This window comes from Scatophagus argus, chromosome 10 (genome assembly GCF_020382885.2).
Source record: "Scatophagus argus isolate fScaArg1 chromosome 10, fScaArg1.pri, whole genome shotgun sequence".
In the NCBI taxonomy this organism is placed as follows: Eukaryota; Metazoa; Chordata; class Actinopteri; family Scatophagidae; genus Scatophagus; species Scatophagus argus.
Genome location: NC_058502.1, coordinates 20,433,306 through 20,454,757, shown reverse-complemented (window position 1 = coordinate 20,454,757; position 21,452 = coordinate 20,433,306). Strand labels below are relative to the sequence as shown.

At 42.0% G+C, this 21,452-nt stretch overlaps 1 protein-coding gene across 24 annotated transcripts in view; it reads right to left on the bottom strand.

Moving 5' to 3' along the window:
- Window positions 1-19,414, bottom strand: part of LOC124066541 (regulating synaptic membrane exocytosis protein 1-like) — an 85,309-nt gene extending 65,895 nt beyond the window's left edge. For all 24 annotated transcript variants that reach the window (XM_046402990.1, XM_046402995.1, XM_046402993.1 and 21 more), the window contains exons 1-2: window positions 18,975-19,414; window positions 14,509-14,583 (exon numbers count right to left, since the gene is read on the bottom strand). In XM_046402990.1, the coding sequence (XP_046258946.1) occupies window positions 14,509-14,583; window positions 18,975-19,135 (236 nt within the window). In that variant the 5' untranslated portion in view covers window positions 19,136-19,414. The remainder of the gene's footprint in view (window positions 1-14,508; window positions 14,584-18,974) is intronic.
- Between the last annotated feature and the right edge of the window lie 2,038 nt (window positions 19,415-21,452).

The window sequence follows — 21,452 nt, the reverse complement described above, 5'->3', positions numbered from 1 at the left end:
GCATCTCATAATTAAGCCGTGCAGCACTAACAAGCTCTGCACTCTGACTCTACACACACACACACACACTCACACAGGAATCTTAGCTTTGTCCATGAGAATGTGAATTAAACTGGATAACACAAAGAACATACACACTGCCAAGAAAAAGTTCCCTCATTTAGCTTGGTACTGAGAGGTAAAAGTCCTGTTTTTCATAATGAAAGCAGTAAAAGAGGTACGATCATTTCACTTATTTTCAAAGCAAATCAAACTCCTGCTAGGATTTTCCTGAATAAAGTAGGAACTGTTTTAGAAAAGTGTGATGATCTGTATTGACTTTTTAGAGGAAAAACAACCTCTCAAAACTCACAATGTGATTTAATTATTTGCTAAGAAGATTTTTTTGCGGTGAGGTAAACTGTAGAGACACTTTAGGCCTGTCGATTAACACTAGGGGTGTATGAAAATATCTATACACTACACAGTAATGCAATATTGTGTTTTGGGATATTGTAATGATTCTGACTAACACTATGAATTTCAGTAAATAGTTTACATGCAAAGTTTCATGGCTGTGGTTCATGTTGTGTTTTGTGATCATCCTGTTATGGCTGCATTCATTTTTTGAACAGATTTTATACATATAGTGGTATGTTCTTTTTGCAATGACAGCTTTCCTACAACATACTACAACATCACAAATTGTCATTTTTATATTTTGTTAATGCTTGTCACCTCTGTGGTGCTCTAGGTCAAGCCCACTGGCTGCTAGTTTCAGGGCAGCTGGACACTGTAGTTTTTATTATGAATGAATACAGGACAGCATTACTAGAACAGGAGGAAATAGTACATTTGACATTAATGCACAGTAATGCATATTTATTGCTTTGGTGAGTATTTCCGGATGAAGGATTTGGTCAAAAGTCTGTGTGTGTTCATAGTAATGTCACCCAGTGCAACAGTGTGGCTCACTGATGTGTTTTTAATAGTTTCTGGACAACAGTGGAGCTCTGTGGCACAGAGAAACACAGGCAGTACTGAAAAGGTTTGAGGGAAAGAGGAGCAAAGAAGACTGATGAAAAAGGTAAGGATGGTAAGGAGGGTGGAGGAGAGACGGGAAGCTTGTGGACTGACTTTACAGCTTTGTGACAGATGCTATAATGCACTGTAACTCAAAGCTGGACAGCACATAGACCTTTACCTGGCAAGGACAAACAGAGAGGACACACACACACATCGATCCATCTTTTTTATCTATCTCTTGTTAGCATTTTACCACAAAAATTGTAACTTTTTAATTTTAATTTTGTGTGTGTGTGTGTGTGTGTGTGTGTGTACAGTCAGAAGCACAGGGAACATGTTGAATAATTTAATCCTAAATGAAAATGTCACTAAAAGCAACAGAATGCAATACTAGTCTGGGTGTTAGCCCATAAATTATTCTTTCTATTTCACTGATGATTACAGTTTGATGTAGGTTGGAAAAGGTGTTTATATAGGTCAGTGACCTTTATACCTGGTCATCTGAACACACACTGTGTGTGTGTGTGTGTGTGTGTGTGTGTGTGTGTGTGCATGTGTGCGTGTGTGGTGCTGAAACTAAAATTAACACTTTAATCAAGCTGACATACAAGTACAACCCATTCTGTAAACACACACACACACATCTCCTTGAGAGCTGGTGCCATCCTTCCTTTTTCTAACTGGTAGCAAATCCTATCAAAAAACTAAAATTACCAACACAAGCGATGTCTGTGCAGTGAAATCATTCAACTATTAACAACATGTCAATGAGTCACTGGCTGACATGTACCCACAAACACACACTCCAGTTTATTTTGTGTTAATCATACATCCCACTGCCATAAACACCAGCCAGAGCCAGATTAATGTACCATCGGGTCCCGGGGCAAAAATGACCTGCAGTCCCTTAAGTACCCCTCAGGTCAGCTGACATACATTACTATCCCACTGTTGTTTGCAGTGTGTCAGTTAGCTTTTAATATTTTGCTAACCACAGACTCATTTTAAGTACTAAACGTGAACCAGTGCAATATTCACTGACAAGATAAAGGTAATAAAGTAAGACATGAGATGAAATTTCCTTATCATTTAAGCTTATATTGTGCTATAAGTTTATTACCAAACAAATCATGAATTAATCAAAGCACCACAAAATTATTGTCTCACAGTGAAACTGGAGCTTTTGGGGCACCATAAGTGTATTAATCCACAGCTAAAAATAGTCCCGAACCATTTATTATTCTTATTAATCATTGCTAACATAGTGATGAAAAAACACTTCAGTTTCCAGGAAGTTAGCCTATTGGTTTTTTGTTTTTTCCATGACACTGATACTCATATCTTCATTAAGAACCAGTGAGGGAGTTGAGGGGGCACAGACAAGGCATGCTGGGTCGCCAGCAAGCCTTCATTTTGGCACCATTTCTGTGTGCTTTCATGTCACCATTATGGACTAAATGAATGAACAAAGTCACACGTTTGTCCTGCGTTGTTGGTATGTGCTGCTGTGAGGAAAATCAGAAGCAATCCAGTTACAGCTACAGCATCGCCAACAATAATCCCACTGGGAAACACTTTCAGGGAGAGTTGTCGTCCAATTTAATGAAGATGTTCTCAAGCTTGAACCAAAATTCACCATTGTGTGCCCACTCGTTCTCTTGCTAATTGCCTTTCAGTTATTTCTGGAGGCAAAGCTTCCATTCAGTTTCCAGAATTTGTTCCCAAACTGGTTTTGGACCACTCCTTTCCAGAACCTCTATCCTCAATTAAAGCTTAAAGTTTCAGTAAAACAACTCCAAACGCTTTCAGACCTTCTGCTTCAAATACAGTAGCCGTGTCCAAAAATAAGGCAGATAAAATAGCTGAGTCCTCACTGAGTGTCATTACTGCTGATAAGCCAAACGTCGGCTCTGCCTTCTCCACTCCCGGGCTTTCACAAAGCAGGGTGGCATCAGGTTGGGATTGGGAGCCAGCTTTGAGTCTTTTCCTGTAGTGACTCAGGCCTCTATGGCCGACTATGAGTCACTCCTTCAGTTCCTGGATCGATATTCAAAAAGCAGGCAGACATGAATCAAATAACAATGAGTCAGTGTCAGAGAAAAATCACCTCGCAGCCATTTAGAAATTAAACACTCCAACTCTCTCTGTCTCATTCTCATTTACTCTCCAACACTTATTTTTAGAGTAACTTTGGTCCCTTGTTACTCTGTTCAGTTGTGTGAAGTTTAAGCGAAGGCCTTCAAAAGTCAAAGCTTCATTCTCTCCAACTCTTTCTCAAAGCTGTCTCCCTCTCAGGATCCACACAACCTTACCTCCACACAGCTGTCTCACACTCCTGTCTTTAATCTGGTCCCCCTGTGCCCACACACACGCGCACACACACACACACGCATACACTCTTACTGTGAGGAGTCATCTGCAAGATTGATTGGAGCTCATTCTGTGTCCTATAATAGACGAGTATTAAAAAGTTTCCTCCCTCTCATGCTATTTGTGAAATTGAATGGAAGGTAAAATGCAAGCCAGAATTAGAAATGGGTTTCCGGTTTGCAGTAACTGGGTGTATAGCTGTGTGTGTGTGTGTGCATACAGAAAAGAAATGTGTCTGCACGCAATGAAAATCCACCTACACTCCCTTCAACACCTTATTATTTGCAGAACGCAGTTTATCACCTCTATAGGCTGATAAGAATCTGGGGATTATGAAATTGGTCATGTACATTGTGTTAGGCTGCATCAAACTCACACAAAAAGGCAGTCTTTTAAGGCACCTTAGAAAATGGGGAACATTCCGCCAAAATAGAATGAATTATTAACCTCATAATTGTCAGTTTTTATCCCAAATAACAAACAAATGATCTGATTACAATGGAGACGTGTTTACTGGAGAAAAGAAGACACCATCATATGTTAAGAGATTCTGACTAAGAAAAGCAGCAGGTCAGTTTTGCTGGTAAAAATGCAGAATGCTGCATGTATTTTGTGATAGAAAAATGTAGACAGATTATGTACCTGTGAGTGTATACCCTTGGAAAATTGGAGATACAACTCAAAATTGCATCTTTTTGCCATTACATTTTCTTCAGCTTCTTAACAATAGGTTGAAGTTCTTAAGACACAGGTCCATCTTTATACAACTCTCACATGCACATTCGCAGTGAGTGTAGGTAAATGCATTGTGAATTTTTATCGGGCACTAAAATGAGGCTTAGAGAAACCAGGTGGGTATCCTCCAAATGCTATGTTTCCTGACAGAGCTGAAGCAGAGGGACACGTCCTGGTCAGGGCCAGATGAAACCACAAGAGGATCTGGGAGCAAAAATCTTGTCGTGGAACCACAAAACATTATCTACATGACCAAGTCTCAAGAGCATACACGCAGAGCGCACGTTATTTTCCGTTAAGTATTAGCAATCAAATGTCCAATAACTGAACCTGAATTAATTGCTTTTTTGGCTTCACAAGGGCACTGATTACAAGCTGTAAACACAACAGCAATATATTATCACCTGTGTTTGCAAACACAGTTATCTATTTACACACCAGATCAATGTAAGTCCAATCTTCACTGCTCTTAGCTCAGTTTTGGTGTCCACCAGCTGCTAAATGCTTTGTTCACCAGTAAGTCTCTAAGTGTGTCTGTGGTCTTTTCTCGCTGAGCTGGTAGTGTACAGTAGAATTTTAGAGCCTTTCCACTGAAAACAGCTGTTTGCTGTGGCAGAAAAATGACAGTGATAGATTGAAAGAGCCATAAAAGGCAATCAAATGGTGAAGTTGCTGACACACCAAAACCAAGCCAAGCTGCTTTACGCTTCAAAACATAACCACTCGTCACTATGAGCGACCCTTTCTGCACGTGAATCATGTGATGCACTGATAATATAAGGCTATGGATTACAGCTACAATAAATGATCACTAACTGGCACACAGCAGACCAGGAGCCGTTTGGGTGGCCTGAGGATAGCTTGTTGTGGGCCTGGTTGGTAATCCTGCCTGGTCCTGATGACGGCACTTTAGTTGTTTGATGGGATAAAATTTTATTTTGGGAATGTACTTTCACCTAAAATCTGTTCTGTCTTTTACATTGTAGTGTTACCAAGAACGAATCGCTGCCAGTAGGGACAGCAGGAACTCTCTATGGCGTGAGTTGGAAAAACCTGAAACCTGTTTAACCTGGCTATGATTGGACCATGTTTTAATTTGGTGTTGGCGAATTATTGTATTTTATGAAATTAAAAAAGTTATACACACAAAATAAAAAGAAAACCTTATCATGAATCTGATTTCTTGAATTCTATGATTTTCCCATATAATACGATTAGCCTTTGTGTGTACTCGCCTCTCCTTTAGTGCATGTATATGCTGAGCTGTGGCCTGGCTGTTCACCATATGGCAGGCGGGGACATGGAGAATCTCTCGCTCTCTAGCCTTCTCTACCCGTGCCAGGCTCTGTTGTTCCTCCTTCCGTCAGATAACTCGCCATGCTGAGCTGTTCGGCTGTACTCTCACCCCCCCCCCCCCGACTCCCTCCATCTCTCCTTCCTTCCTCCCATCATCATTTTTATAGCACACTCTCTCTCTTATTCCCTTCCATTTTGTTTTTTGTTTTTTGTTTTTTTATTAGAATATTTTATTAGTTAGAGCGCACAAGTAATATTAATCTTGTCCACCATCAGGGTTTGCTTTAATTTGTCTCCAGCCATCTAGTCTTTTTTTCAAAGCACTGGGAATGAATGATTTGGTTCTGAAATATACTTGAAGTATAAATTCTTTTACTCAGGAAACAGAGATAGGTGATGATTCGTGCCAAAGCTGACAGTTGTGATTCAGTGCACATCAGTATGAGTGTATGGGCTGCTTGTTACTCCAGCTCACCAAACCAACACTCTTCTGCACGCCTCCTGTGCTCTTCCTCTTCCTCTTCTACTCTTCCCACCTCCCTCCCTTCCCTCCTTTTCTCTGGAAACACTTTGTTGACTCTTCTTTCCAACCACTCACTCCTTCTCCTCACTTCTTTTCTCTGTTTACCACTCCTGTGCTCTCTTTTACAAACATGCTCATCTTACACGGAAACAGGAAAATAATATATTATGTCTCTTTCTCTCTAGTAGCAGCTTAAAAAAATGGAGAATTTGAGAAAAGGTTTCCACTATAGTGTATGTTCAAAGAGGGATCAATCTATTTTTGCTCCGAGTGTAAAGAAGGTGTGGCTGCCAGAAACACAAGAAAGTGAGCTAACTGTACATTTATGTTGTACTGTATATTAAAGAGACAACTTATGCTCAGTCCTGGGTTACAAACAGCCCATCGTGCTCCTAAGTCAGGATAAGCCAAAGCATAAACAAAATCAGTCTGAGTTATATATTCATTTTGTCAGCTGCTTTAAGATTTAGACTTAGTTCTGAGATCAAAAGTCCCTGTTGGTCTCAGTCACATTTAGTCAACGTCAAAACGAAAAAAGAGCATTTCATCAAACTTAAAAGAAATAAATAAGAAACACACTCATACAGGATTTTGTCCAACTGATTTTAGGCTGAGGGAAGCGGAGGTGAAAATTAGCCAGAAAATGACAGGTTGTGTGATTAAGAATGCAGCTTGGCAGAATGGGTGTCTGGTCTGATGTTATTCATTTAAGCAATGACGGACATGAAACATGTTCTGGTTTGCATATTTATTTTTAACTGACATGACTCAACAACGAGGCGCCCCAGATGAATGGAGCATACTGTGTTAAAGTCATCAACAACAACAACAGAGATGTAATTATTGTAAGATGGAGATGTAATATCACTTTGAAAGCAGTCTCATCTCAGCCTCTTCAACATGTTAACAAAATGCCAAGTTTTTACAAATGTTTTTTTTTCAACGTTCCAACATTCTAAATAAAATACAGTTTAACCTCTGAGATCAGACTGAGCACATTTTGCACAATATGAGTGCATATCTAAGTGAATGCAAAGGCAGGGCTGTTTGCTAATAAACAAAAAAATTGAACCGAGTGGTGGGAATTGAGTCAGCGAGAGGTGAAAAAATTTCTTTTGAGGAAAGCATCATTTGTACCTGGGAGCTTTATGATTTCAGCATCGACGTCACAATTTGCCAATAGTCACACTGCAGGGCATACAATGTGAAGTAAGGCAACCTAAACCACAGAGGATGGAAGGTCACATAACCACACAGCAGGTGCATACTTTGTTTGCTGACATGCTTTCGCCTGTACAGTTAGAATAACACACTCTGCAAAAACACTCTAGTGATCAAATTTGGCAAAAAAATTTGCTTTGCTTTCAACATGAATGCGCTTCCAACATCATTTTCATAGTATTCACAGTAAATTTGAGACCATCCAAGGCAGAAGGTTTCTCCTTGAGTTTTAGTTTGCTCTACAGTATGATGCTCACCATCACCAGCTCATAGTTCACCACAAGCTCAGTGCTTATAATCCCCTTATAATTGATCCCAATGCACGTTAGTAAATGTTAATGAGCACGCCATGTGCTACTGCATGCATGATGTCATATACCTCCTTATAATCACTGCTTCAAGCTAAATATGAGATAAATAATGAGGCCTGAAATATAATGAGGATGCAGCTTAATACAATCACAGACTTTTCAGGACTTTTCCACTCAGCATAGCAGGGTCATGTACTGTATTACCGGTTGTTCTCAACGAGCCGACAACAACAGACCCCCCGCCGGGAATTTCATCGATTATTGGCTTCAGGATCTCAACCTGGCCTTTGAATAAAAGGAGCACAGTCTGAGGCCCATAGGAGGGCATTCACCAGCTCTGTTGTGTTGGTCTGAACCTCATCACGATTCTCAGCTAGTTGAGTGTTCAAGAGCACAGTAGCTGCTGGACAAGAGCATATATCACTAAATAGAAAGAAAGTGTGAAAAGAAGAGTGTGAGAAGTCACACACACACAAACATGGAAACACCCACACTTTGTGCAAATGCTTAAGGAGGACCGTCCATCTTTTTTATTGTACGTTTACATTAAGCACAAAGTGTGGAAGACTGGGAGACAGACACTCGCGGAAAGGAAAGAAAAGAAGAAGAGACCAACATCCAAGACATCTGAAATAAAAGATAAGGAGAAAAAGAGAGAGAGAGAGAAAGAAGGAGGGTGGGATGGATGGGAGAGAGAGGAGGGACAGATGGAGAGAGCACCAGAGCCAACAGCACAGCTAAGTGGGTAGTGTGCTCCCCAGACAGCGCTCCATATGGCCTGGCAAAGCCATACACAGCCAGGCAGCACAAACACACATATACACAGCATGTATACACACACACACATATCCAAACACCCCTCGACACAAACAATTCACACACCATATTCACACATTGCCATGTTCCCACACATATACAGAGCTCGGTCTGAGGGGGAAGCACTCTTGTGATGACAAAACCATCCCATTTGATATATTTTTAATCCATACCGAGGCAGCAATTTACATCACTTAATTATCACATTTACTGTACAAACAAACTGCAGTTTTCTCCATATAAGTTGCAGCTGAAGAGGAGCGCTTGTTTTGCCTGAGCGCAAGCCTTTGCAAGCGGTGACACTCCCTATAGGTTTGGATTTTTTTGTATGTATAATGTTCATTAATTATTTTGGTGATTTTAAATGAGGGCACATCAGATAATGGTTCTGTGTTTTTTTAGGAAAACACTGTTCCCATCAGACATGTTTGTCCATTACCACAGCTGTCTATAAGGTGCTCACTGGGGTACAAAAACAAGGTCACCTCTGTCTGGCATCACTCTCTGGGAGGGCTTCCACTCAAATTCAAACCAAAACCTGCGTGTTTTCACCTAAAGAGTAATTCAGGGTAAGTTACCTGCCAGCCACTGGAAGACTGAACAGAATGCAGAATCGGCAGCTGGACCTTAGCTAGTTATGCTGAAAAGCGGAAAAAAAATATGTATGAAAAGTGGAAGTGAAATGCGTCAACTGGTCAGCTCTGAGTTTGTGCAGATACATAGTCAAATGACTCATTTATGTAATGTAAAAACCCATAGGCTAAAGCTAGCCCTGGTGACTAGCAAAAAGCAACTGTTTTGTCTGTGAACCTCGACAGTTATTACTGAGCCGAAGACTTTTGTTACATGTTCTTGTTCTTAAACTGTGCTTTATGCATGTTCGTAGAGTCAAATTAATTTTCATTTGCACTTAACCAGCTGCAGTCATTTACAGTTATTTATGAGTTGTTGTTGTTTTGTTTTTTTTGCTTTTAGACTCAAAAGGAAGTGGTTGCAGCTTCTTCTGTAACTGACTGTGTTCGATGGACACATGATATCATCATGATGTCAGTCGCACGCACCTGAATGAAACTGAAATGAAATCAGATCGTGGCAGACTTGTCTTTATCTTTATCTTTGTTAGTGTTTTTTCTTCCAAATAAATGTGGTCAGCCTGGGGGTTTGCTTGCATGGTGGTATAACTGCTCATGTTTGCAATACAATCCAATGCCACAATGCTCCCAGATCTCACAACATGAGGTGAATACCACATCAAGTATTCAAGAGTTTTTTAGACCCAAAGTGGATCTAAATGAGGCTTAACTTGTGTCTTTCCTAGTAGAGATGGAACTCTCTCAGACATACAGAAATGTAACCAAGAGTGTGTTCCTCATCAGCAGAGACTCATGGGAAGACCAGGATAACAGCCAATCCCTGAAGGAAGTGAGGAAGTGACTCCTCGCAAAATCCCAGGGGTCACACAGGTTACTACGGGGCTGCTGGGCCATCGCCATGGTACCCTGCTATCAGGGGACATCTGGCCAGTCACATTCAGTGATGTGAAGTGTAAACACCGTTACACTGCAGTGCATCCATGTTGCTATTACAGAGGCATGGGGTTCCGTGTGCAGACTCGGGTGGGGGAGACAGGGAGGAACAAAACATCCTATTCATGGAACTAACCTGGCCCAACTTGCCTATTGTATCCGTGTAAGAGGCGTGCAAAACTCAGGAAAAGTCATTTAACCCAGTCACAAGTACTGCCACATGTTCTAAAAAAGCACTTAGAAAAGGTTCACAGTGTGCACGGAGTAAACTTCAGTGCGAGATAAAATTCTTTGGTATTCTCTGGTATGCAAAAATGCTGCATTATGAACGTGACGAGAACATACCAAGGGCTGAATGACCACTAAACACTGGGTATTGCATGGAAACCATGGCTAATTCAAAATGCATTAAGTAGCACAAGCTCATTAGTAGCACATATTGTGACATAGTGATTGTATCATTTGAAAGCGCTGCACGTGGTGATTAACTACAGCTGAAGGATTACATGTTCCCCTGCAGACTAAGAAACTTTTACAACTCCTAGGCTTATTAAAAGTTTTAAAACCCCAAGAGATGAACTCAAAAGCACACAGTGGTCAAGTTTAAAACAAGGCATTTTCTTTTACACTGCTTTCAGATTGCCAGCAGCTCAATCAGCAGCTCACCAGAAGTCCATTCTGACTCTACTGAGCCGATCAACCTGACAAACGTTTGGCAGGAACTGACCATCAGCAGCCAGGTTTCCCTGCCCACTTTATTTCCTACAGACGCTACAGTGATTCTGTGAATAAACATTATGCCTTCAGAAATACACAATGAGACGATAATGTGTGCCTTCCAGGGATTCCCTGAGCTTGTTTTTTTTTTCTTACCCACTGAACTGAGTACAGGAATGACCAGTTTTCTCCATTATGAGATGATATATAATATTAATAAATTGTGCTGGGCTGATCAGGCCACACATTTCCAGCTAACAATGCAAGACCAGGTCAGTGTTTCATCACATTGCCAATTACAACGAGTCAGTCCTTTGCAAACACCACTTTGTCCTTGAGTTTGAATGTGCTGAAAGTAATCATCCAGCTACAACACCGCAAACAAATAATCAAAATAGCAACAGGTAGTTTAAACTATGTGTCTGATCACACATACCCCATCCAAAACTAGATTTTCAGACAGAGGAAATTTTTTATATCAATATGTCAATATTTTGGCTGATATAGAATATACTGAATATACTTTAGAAAAAACCTTAAAACTTTATTGACTGAAATGATATATGTCCAAAAAACACTGGGAATTGAATTATTATACATTACACCAAGCATACATACAACATAATATTGTAACATACAGATATATCTCTGATGTGTCTGTGACAGGCCAACATAGGCTGACAGATATACAGTATCAATCTGGGCATTTTTCAGCTAACCAGATTTTGTCACAAACATAGCTATTGTCAAACTTTAAATGTGTTCTCCTCCCTGCTGCTGTCAGCTGTTATTTCAGCACACACTGTAGCGACCCTCCTCCACCCCCACCCGTTCACCTCCAGCTCTTCACACCCAGTGGCCAGGCTGAGTCCACTCCTCATCACATGCTGATCTTCAGCCATTCTCTCCATCCCAGCACCACCACCACCACCACCACGAGTGTGTCGGCTCCATCAGGGGGTTTGCTATTCTACTCATGGCAAGTCTAATCACCAAAGACTTCTTGACATTCTCATCTTTTTTTGTGCATGGCAGTAAAAAATGATTCATTCACTCCTATGAAGTCTCTCCCGATTGAAATAAAATTACTGACACAAGCACAAAAGTTAATCAATGACAATAAAGTTAACAGCATAACTCTGCATTGTTACTTTCATCCCCTAATTATACTGTGTTCCTATGTGTGACAAGTGGGAGAGAACGAATGTGTGAGGAGCTGATCGAAGCATCATGCTAAGGCTGTCAGGTGGACCCTGTGTGACCGCAGCATCAGAAAAGGTACCAGTAAAGGAGGCTGTGGCAAAAAACAACAACAAAAAGATGTTAGGCAATAAAGTTGAACCTGGGTCAAAGCTGAAATGAACCTGAAGCAGCACACCACCAACACAGCATTTATTTTAACACAGTGCAGCATGTGGTCCAAACGTCAGCTAACAGAATCTGAGGAGCTCAACAGTCATGTGGTTGGCATCTCTGTCTCAGTTCCACGATCCCGGCAGGAGGAATACTGTTGGAATCCTGACTGTAATGTTTGGAGAATAATGTGGGTAATACTGACCAGAAAGGCACAGATTGTATAATGTTATAAACAGGGGCCATATTGTGGGATTCCTCAGAGAAGCAGATGTGGTCCAGCTGACTTACTCTGTAATCCCACTTCACTCTCTGATCCAACAACACACACACTCATGCACACACACACACACACTGCACACAGATAGAGCATAAACAAGCTTTATCCTTTGATCATTGTGTGGCAGAAAAAAAAGACATTAGGGGCTGCATAAGTCACTGTGAACAGAAATGCATGGAAACTGGCATTTCAACGTGCAAATAAGCCAGCGGGGATCGAGATGCTCGTATGACATCAAAGAGTGAAAACGACAGAGTCTGTTTCAAGTAACGTTTGCAATTCAAGTGTGCTTTAACAACCACTGATCAAATAACCAGCCTTTACACACACACACACACACAAACACTACAGTGGTGAAGGAAAGATGATCACCATTATAAAGAATTGCTCCTGACCAACCCATCAAGCGTCCAATTCCCACTAATTGGAGATGAAATGGAAGGTGTTTTTATAGCATATGTGTGTGTGTGTTTACTGGTTTGTCAAATAGCATTTAATTCTGATACCAAAAACAGCGTGACAAGCTTCAGAGTTTTATCAGATTCAGACTGCTTTGTCATCACAATTGGTGACCAACCACCACGTGTTAACATCAGTAATTAGATGTTTCTTGCCGTAAATCTGCTTGGAACTTGTATTTCTGCCCAGACACCTTTGACCTCAACCAATCCTGTTTTAACCCTAGACTTTTATTTCATATAAACAAACAGCCATTACATTAAAGTCCTTCCCAAATCTCCCTGTATTTCACAGTATATCTGAGTTTTTAAATCAGTGTCTGTGGCGACTTTCCTGTTCTGACACACTGGTAGCATTGCATTTGACGTCAACCAACAAAGCCACAGCTGAAGAGGGGGCAGCAGAGTGGGCTACAGCGAATAGCAGTATGGTGGAACCAATGGCGCCATAATTACTACTTTCTCACTGCAGGTTCAACAATGCTCATCCAAATGCTAAAAATGCCCCAACAGTTTTTCTCCTAACACGATGTGTTCAATAAATTAATGAGCTCTTTCACAACTGTGGGTGACCAATATAATTTCTCCTACTTCGAAACATTACTGAAAAAGCAAATTATTGTAGTCTGACGCAAAGCAAGAAAAGATCGCAAAGACATTTAACAATAAGTCCAATTCATTGACTTCCTCATCCTCTCCTGGAGGTTTCTTTGGGTTTGAACATTGTTGGAAACATTGTGCTGACCTTTGAGCGACAGGAGAGCCAAAGTACAAAACAAAGGACATAACAGCACCTTCCTTTTTCTTTAAGCCGCGCTTCCACAGTATTTACTGCTCCAAAAAGGAAGTTAGAAACCAATCAAGCTATTAGCCACTCTTAACTCTCTTGCTACTGTAGTTAGTCTGCTTGCACTGTACTACACTCTGGTAGGACTACAGCTGGACTCCCATCTCCCACATACTCATAATCTGGACCTTTCAGTAAGTTAGTAGTATTAAAACAATAGCAAAGAACAACTATACTATAATACAAATTAATAATGTTGAGGATGAGGTAACAGATGTACTAGGACCAGAAAACAGCAGACTTCAATGATCAATAAAAATGTCCCAGAGACACTTAGATAAAAAAAAAAAAAAAGGCTTACATCGAGTAAGACTGCCTGTGGTCAAATATAACGTAGAACTGGTTATGTATGTATCATGTTATCTGTTTTCCTAAGTCCATGGTAAATTCCAGACACAGGTGAGGAATAGTTGAACTAAAACGTGTCCAACACATACACATGATGGAAGCCATTCCTCGAGATGACCAGCTTGGGAGGAGAGCTGAGCAAACTGTGAGACACCAAGAGCATCTGTACGCAGTCTAAGAAGCATTTCTACGGAGGAGGACGACAGCATCACCAAGCGTCTAATGACTCAACAGGGCCTGGACTGGACCCATCACACTGACTGTGTCCATCTCGACGCGGGAAACTACGTAGCTGCCGTCTGACAAATGAGAGCAACTGGACTTTGTGTGTGTTTAACAGGATATAGACACTCAGAAGTGTAACAGATTTACTGAGGCTTATTTCCTAAATATAAATCAAAACATCTAAATAAGTCATTCCACCTTGAGTATCATACAAATTGTATAATAGTGTCTTCAGTCACACTTGCAAAAGATATTCACCAAAACATGAGTTTATCTTTTATACTGTTGACTCATCCAAGGTGTAAAACAGATTTCACAACAAAACATGACTGTGAGTCAGAGGGACTGACTATCAGCTCTTCGTTGGAGGTTGACGTTAAAGTGATGCAAAAGCAAGCGTTATCACATATTTTAAAGTCTTCACAGGTCCACTTTTAACTTCGTCCTGATATTGAGCGAATAACAAGCGCCACTCACCGGACATCGTTTTGCTGCGGAGGTTTCTTCTGCCCAACCAGGTTCACTGTTCTTGCTTGGATAGGCTTCTCTTCTCTGAAACACATGAAGATAGAAAAACGCTGTTAGCGCTTATCTCCACTGTTTAATTTCTTGGGTTTCTAGTTAACTGTGTTTTTGGATACAGTTCATTTACATACAGTTTATAGACAAAAGTATCCAGACACACCTCTCTGGGACTGTTTTTCAAGGGTTGGGCTTGGCCCCTTACTTCTGGTGAAGGGAAATCTACCAGGACATTTTGGACAATGCTATGCTTCCAACTTTGTGGCAACAGTTCGGGGAAGGTCCTTTTCTATCCCAGCATTACCGTGCCCCACTGCACAAAGCAAAGTCCATAAAGAGACTGTGATCCAGGCCTTATGTTCCAACATCAGTGTCTGACCTCACAAATGCTCTACTGTGTGAATGGGCAAGAAATCCCACAGAAACACTCCAGTATATAGTGGAAAAGCTTCCCAGAAGAGTGGAAGCTGTTTCAGCTGCAAAGCTGTCTGTGCATTTAGAATGCAATGTCATTAAAGTCCCTGTTGGTGTAATGGTCAGGTGTCCCAATACTTTTGTCTATATAGTGTATTATAGTTTGTTCTCCAAATAACAGCTTGCTAACAAAGGCCAGTATTTGTTTTTTGTTCAAACCTGTCATGCAGCAAAACAGGACTCAGTACGCGGAATGTTGTGTGTTCATGTGAGTTCAAAAAGCTGAATATGAGCATCAGTCCAGATTGAACTTTATAATACTAGCCTGTCCTATGAGTAACTGTTAGTTTTAAGATGTCTATGTTCTGAAACCTTACGTTTTAAGGTTGTTTTCTCCTGTATGTTCTCATTATGTTATTGCTTCCAGTGATATGTAGAGTTCTGTTTCAGCCTGATACAGCTGTTCTCTGTCACCTGGGTCTGATGGACTCTGCGCTCAGTCAAACACAAGAACCAAACCAAAAAAAAAAAGCAAATGCTACAACTACAAAGTAAACTGACAAGAACACTCATTTATACTTTCATACTCTCATTCAAGCACTGGAGATACATTGGAAGCACTGGAAAACAATGACATGTTTTCAGTATATCATCTGACACTTTCACAGTGTGACTCAAAAGCATCTCATCCATAAACATGAACAGCGGGCTCTGATCAGTCTGATCACAGAGGAAACTCGAGAAATCCCCGCCAACACCCACACCAACATGTCTTTTTATCATGAATACTGTGGGTAACCCTCTCATTATGAGACACTTTTTGCACATTAGCAGTGGTGATGGATTCATGCATGAGTTCTAACCATCCTTTGTTGAACTGACTGTTTAATGAATTGACTGAAGGGGATTTGGCCTCCTCAGGTTAGACTGGTAACAGATACTGTGTTACTTGCAAAAGGGAATTCCGTTTTTACAGGTGACATCACCCTGAAATGAAGTCTAGGCTACTTTTACTACAGGATTTTGCTGTCTGAATACAAGATTAAAGTTGTAGGACCTTAACTACAACTCACGCTCTACGCTGTATGAGCTATATGCAACCACATTACATTTTTGCTGACATTTTCAACAGCATGCAATACATTTTAGAGATGTGGGAGTATTAACATTTTAGGCACCCACTGGATTTCATTCATTCATAGTAATAAATCAATTAGCCACTTTTCGAAATTTTCTTAGGCAAAAAACAAATGCTGACCTCACTAGAACGGATTACACAATTCCAACAACTTCCAAGACTTTAACAGTAGATTTTCATATTGTATTAAAGTTGAAGCTAACACTTAGGAAAAATGCTTTCAAACGTCTACAGCATGGTTAACACAATGGTGTCAAATCCATGTGAATTGGAGTTAATACGAACCAATTCCACCAATGGTTTTCTATGAGCAGTGATGCTGACCCTATGTGATAAGAAAAAATCTTTCCATCATCAGTTACATCCATTCACCATGGGATGCCGATTAACGTTACCTTACATAAAAATGATCCAAGCCAGTTCCACACAAGAAAGAAAATTAGGCAAAAAGACAGCCCTGGTATTCAGTTCTCTCTCTACATTGGCAGATTCCCTACGCTGAGGTATCAGAAACACTATCAGGAAGGAAAAGTTGAATTGCTGCAATCCTATTAGTTAATGAGCTAAAACATGCTAAATCACTGTTGCGGTCCTGTAAGGTCAGAATTGTTTCTCTCTGAAAGATTCCTCTCTTAAATATAAGGAAAGTTCTGACTGACATTCGGAGATGGTTCCCAGCATAATGCATAATGTAGATTCATATTATTGAATCTACATTATGCATTGTACATGGATCAGAACACTGAAAACATTTATACTAGTAAAATATGTAAAATATCACTGGGTATTACAATATACCTGTAGCACATATTGCATATGAAGCATATGCACAAACACACCACACACCTGCATGACATTTTTCATCTCCTTCAGCTTTTACATTGTATATGTACCATAGGGTGTTTCCTGCGTATTTGTGCTTCTACCCTCAAGATGAGGGCCTTGTTTGCCTCACCTGCTGAACGGTCTTATCAATAACAGCCATGTACTTTAGGTATTTGTGACTCCTGTCCTGTGTCTGAAAGGAGAATTCTTATGTTTATGATACAGTGAGGGACTGCTACTCACTGATCATTGATGCTCTGTTATATTGCTGTAGAGAGGAGCTTTACTGTACAGTCTTCTTGTACAATACCTTCCCATTTACATAGAGTATACATAGAGGAGGTTAACTATCACTTCCCGTTTATCCATCTCTGTGTCTGTACATGAAATTCTTTTAACACACACCACTAAACCTGATGATAATTACTGACAGGACAACATTGTTTACTCACAATGAATTCAGCATTACAGCACTGTTGCTATGGTTATATACTTACAGGGAGGGATGAATACTATGATGCTTATATAGCAAGAATATGGATGGTTAGTATACCTTAAAAAGCTCATTCGAGTAGTGTATTCTCTGCCTCTCTGCATTACAGCCCACACTACTCTACTGCTAGTACACTCACCGTGCATGTATTAGTCAACCAGTGCAGCCTTTCAGTGCAGACCCAATCGTAAAGACACAGACACGCACACACACTGCTTAGCTATGGCAATCTTCATCCAAACAGCGATGAGAGGGAACGGTGCTGAAGCCAATATAGTTTAAGACATGTACGTGCTGACAGCCTGCCTTATTTGCAGCCGCTACAGCATGACATGACTGAATCCACGGCTTCTAATACATTACTGAAAATGATGCATAGCCACTTAGGGCCGGGGCTATATATTGGACATTTCCTTCTTTAGATGCAATGAATCGATCTTCCGTTCCAGTGCTGGGCTATCAGTCCGCACAGAGGGCTTAAAATAGAACAGGGACGTAAAGCTTGAGGAGCGCGTCGCTTAGGTGGGTCGGTCTATCTTTCTATCAGTCTATCTATGCATGCGGCTCCATGCAGCCCATGCAGAAAACGTGAAAAAGGCATAGCTTCAACTTGATGCATTTTCTGGCAGGAGGTGGATGTGAGTTCATTTCTGCACGGGTTGTAGTGACGAATAAATCTGGAGACTTTTCTCCATGCATGTATGGCATAGAAGGAGGAGGAGGAGGAGAAGGAGGTACATACACACAGTGAATATAAGGCAGTTCTGCTTAAATATGACATGGCACAGGCACCTTTACTCCCCTTGTTATAGGCCTACTGGTTCTATAACAGCCTGTGTGATGTCTGTTGCAAGAGCACTGGCCTACATACAGCGCATACGGCTGGGAAAGGCTCAACCGCACCCCAGAGCTGCAAACAGCATCTGTTGAGATGGATGCTGCACGGATAAAAGCCAACAGGGAGGGTTTTACTTTTACTATACTCTCCATGCCAGGCTTCTGCAAGACTTTCCTGCGGCACCTACACAAGAGATATTTCAGGTAAAGTCCAAATATTCACCACTTGACTTTGGTGTGAATGACAGTGGTAACATTAATGAGACAAGTGCAGATGAGAAATTAGTTCCTATTTTTCATCTGTGTGATGCTGCTGATGATGGGGCATATGGTGACACACCCCTTCATCCTCCCACCATCCTTGTCTTCCTCCCTCTTGAGCAACTTCCACCTGACCCACCAGCACACTCACTGAGCAGTGAGAATCTGCAACCTGGATATGAACCTGGTCCACACTGTCCCCTGCATGGTTTTTCCCTCCTGCATACACAACTGAGTTTTGTGTGAAGGGACCTGCAGGATGAATGTGTACACACACACACACACACACACATGCATGCCTGGTCAGATACAGCAGAGTGATGCTGTAACACTTCATCCATATGAGTTGGGGGAGGTGGATGGACTTCTCCAGAACGGAAATAACCCAGGCCCGGTCTCTCACACACCAACAATACACACACACACACACACACACACACACACATCTCTTACTTTAACATGGCCTCCTCCTTAGCCTCTTCCTCCCGCTGCCGAGCCAGCACAGCCATGATGATCTTCCTCTCATCCTCCGTCAGATGGCTCAGGTCCGGCTCCGGGATGGCCGGGGCGACGGGTGGGCGCGGGCCGCCCCGAGGGCCCACCGAGGCGAACATCTTCTCCCACCACAACCACCTTCCCTCCTTCCTCCTCCTCCTCCTCCTCTTCCTCCTCCTCCTACTCCTTCTCGCCTCGGTCGGGATCACGGATAGAAAACCCGCTGGCGGAGCCCACGGATCACGACATGGCCCACGGACAAAACGGTGGTTGGAGCGACTGATGCGGAGTTCCCATGGCGGTGGTGGGGGGCATCCGGGGCGGCGGCAGCGGCGGCGGCGGCGGCGGCAGTAGTGTCGGTGCTAGCTCCGGTAGTAGTAGCAGAAGCGGTGACGGTGGTGGCGGTGGTAGCGCTTCGGTTCCCGGTTGCCGTTTTCAGTCTCTCCTTCTCCCTCTTGCTGCTCCGCTGTCTTCTCCCCCCACCCCCCTCCCACCGCCCGCCCGCCCGCCTCTGCCCTCCACCACCTCCGTTTTACGGGGAGCCCATATCTCCGGCGGTCGCTCGGGACGACGGCACACGGGAGGGGGATCTCGCTTCCTTCCTTCAGGCCAGGCAGAGAGGGGGCGGGGGGGGTCCCCTGAAGGTGGCTCAGGTCTCCGCTCGGTCCAGTGGACTGGCTGTGTGGCTCCTGCGGGGCGAGGCGGCGACTTCTTGTTTTCCAGCGCCGCTGCTGATGCTGATGCTGCTGTCAGGGAGACGGAACCGTCAATGGGACCGCAGCCCCTCATGCGCGTTCACTTGTCTTGCGGCGGGAGCGCGCAGCCCTCATTTGAGAATGGGGGGCTCCACTCACCGTTAAGATGCGCGCGCACGCCAGCCTGTGGTACACACAGGAAATAAAGGATTCCTCAAGGGTGCATTGTGGGTTTTGTAGGTCCATAGTACCTCATGACTGCTTGAAATCACTGAAGAATAGATAAACTGAAAAAGATTTAATTAATCTTCAGATAGCTTTAAATCTATTAAAAGACTGGCCATGAAAATGCATGTTTAAATGAATGGATTATAGGAGGGGTTTCCAAATTTTAGATGTCAATGACAACAATCGATGGTGATTAGACCACAGAACCCGTTTGAGAGGATTTTATCTTGAAGGTTTATTTTTTAGGTTACAAAGGAATAAAAGATTTATACTCAATCAGTGATCAAATTGGGATCTTTATCAAAATGGTCAACCCTATGCAAGTGGCCTCCACTGCTTTAAACTGACCAAATAACATGAAAATTACGCTCGAATTTTCTTCCTTAATGGAAAAATGAATGAATTAGTTGCAAATTTAAGGTGATTATACAAGAGTATAAAATGACAAAACAAGGAACAAAAAGCTTCAAAATGAAAATGTAGGCCTAGTGTAGGGTGCATTAAATGGTTCAAATAAAATGATATAAGTAATGCTGTATATGTAGTCTAAAGAACCATGTTCTGGTATTGTACAAAACCCTTCACAGTAAGAGTGTTTGCACTCTCCTCCTCCTCCTCCTCCTCTCTCCCACCAATCATTGCGTGTTAGAATGACGCGCATCCCCCTTTTTCCTCCCTCCTCTCACCCCCCACTCCTTCCTTCTGTCTTTCCTCCTTATCCAACCTTCCAGTACACACACACACACACGCACGTACACACACACACACATAAACACACCACTTCCTCATGCTGAAAAACAATCTGAAGGGGGCCTGAGGTTTACCACATAGCCATGCACACGCACAGCTATAGGATGACATTTACAGTATGTCAGTGTGCAACATTCTAATTATAGGCTGTGTGGTCTACAGATGAATCCCTAAATGTTTCTGTTCAGATACATGCAGATTTGCCATAGTGTAGCGTAAGTGTAAATCTCACAAACAATTTAGTTCAAAAATCTATTTACTTTTGGGAAAGCTACAGGATCCTGTACCAGGACTCTATAAACAGGTCTACTGTACGTGCAGGACAGACAGCACCAGCATAAGGTCGGGATGGAATGTAAAATCAGCTCCTATAGCTCTATTTGTATTTCAGCACCATGGTCAGCTCACTGCACATCGGGGTTTAATGCAACTTAGATGTACTGAGACGGTAAAATGTACAGAGAGGAGCAGTACCTGCAAGTCTGGAGCCAGTGGCCAGTAAAAACACAACCCTGGATTAGCCCAAACCCTTCATCATCATCATCATCATAATCTTCATCATCATCTCAAAGCATGGCAAAACCAACAAACAATTTCCTGCATGCATTCTTGCTCAGCAGCTCTGACTCAGCTGAAAGGAGGTTCCTATTTAGGGCAGAAATGTTCAGGAAGCAGGCCAAATCCAACTACAACTGCCTCATCTCTGTAAGTTACTTTTTTTCAGACACCTCACTTTAATAAAAAGGTATAGGATAGCTCCCTA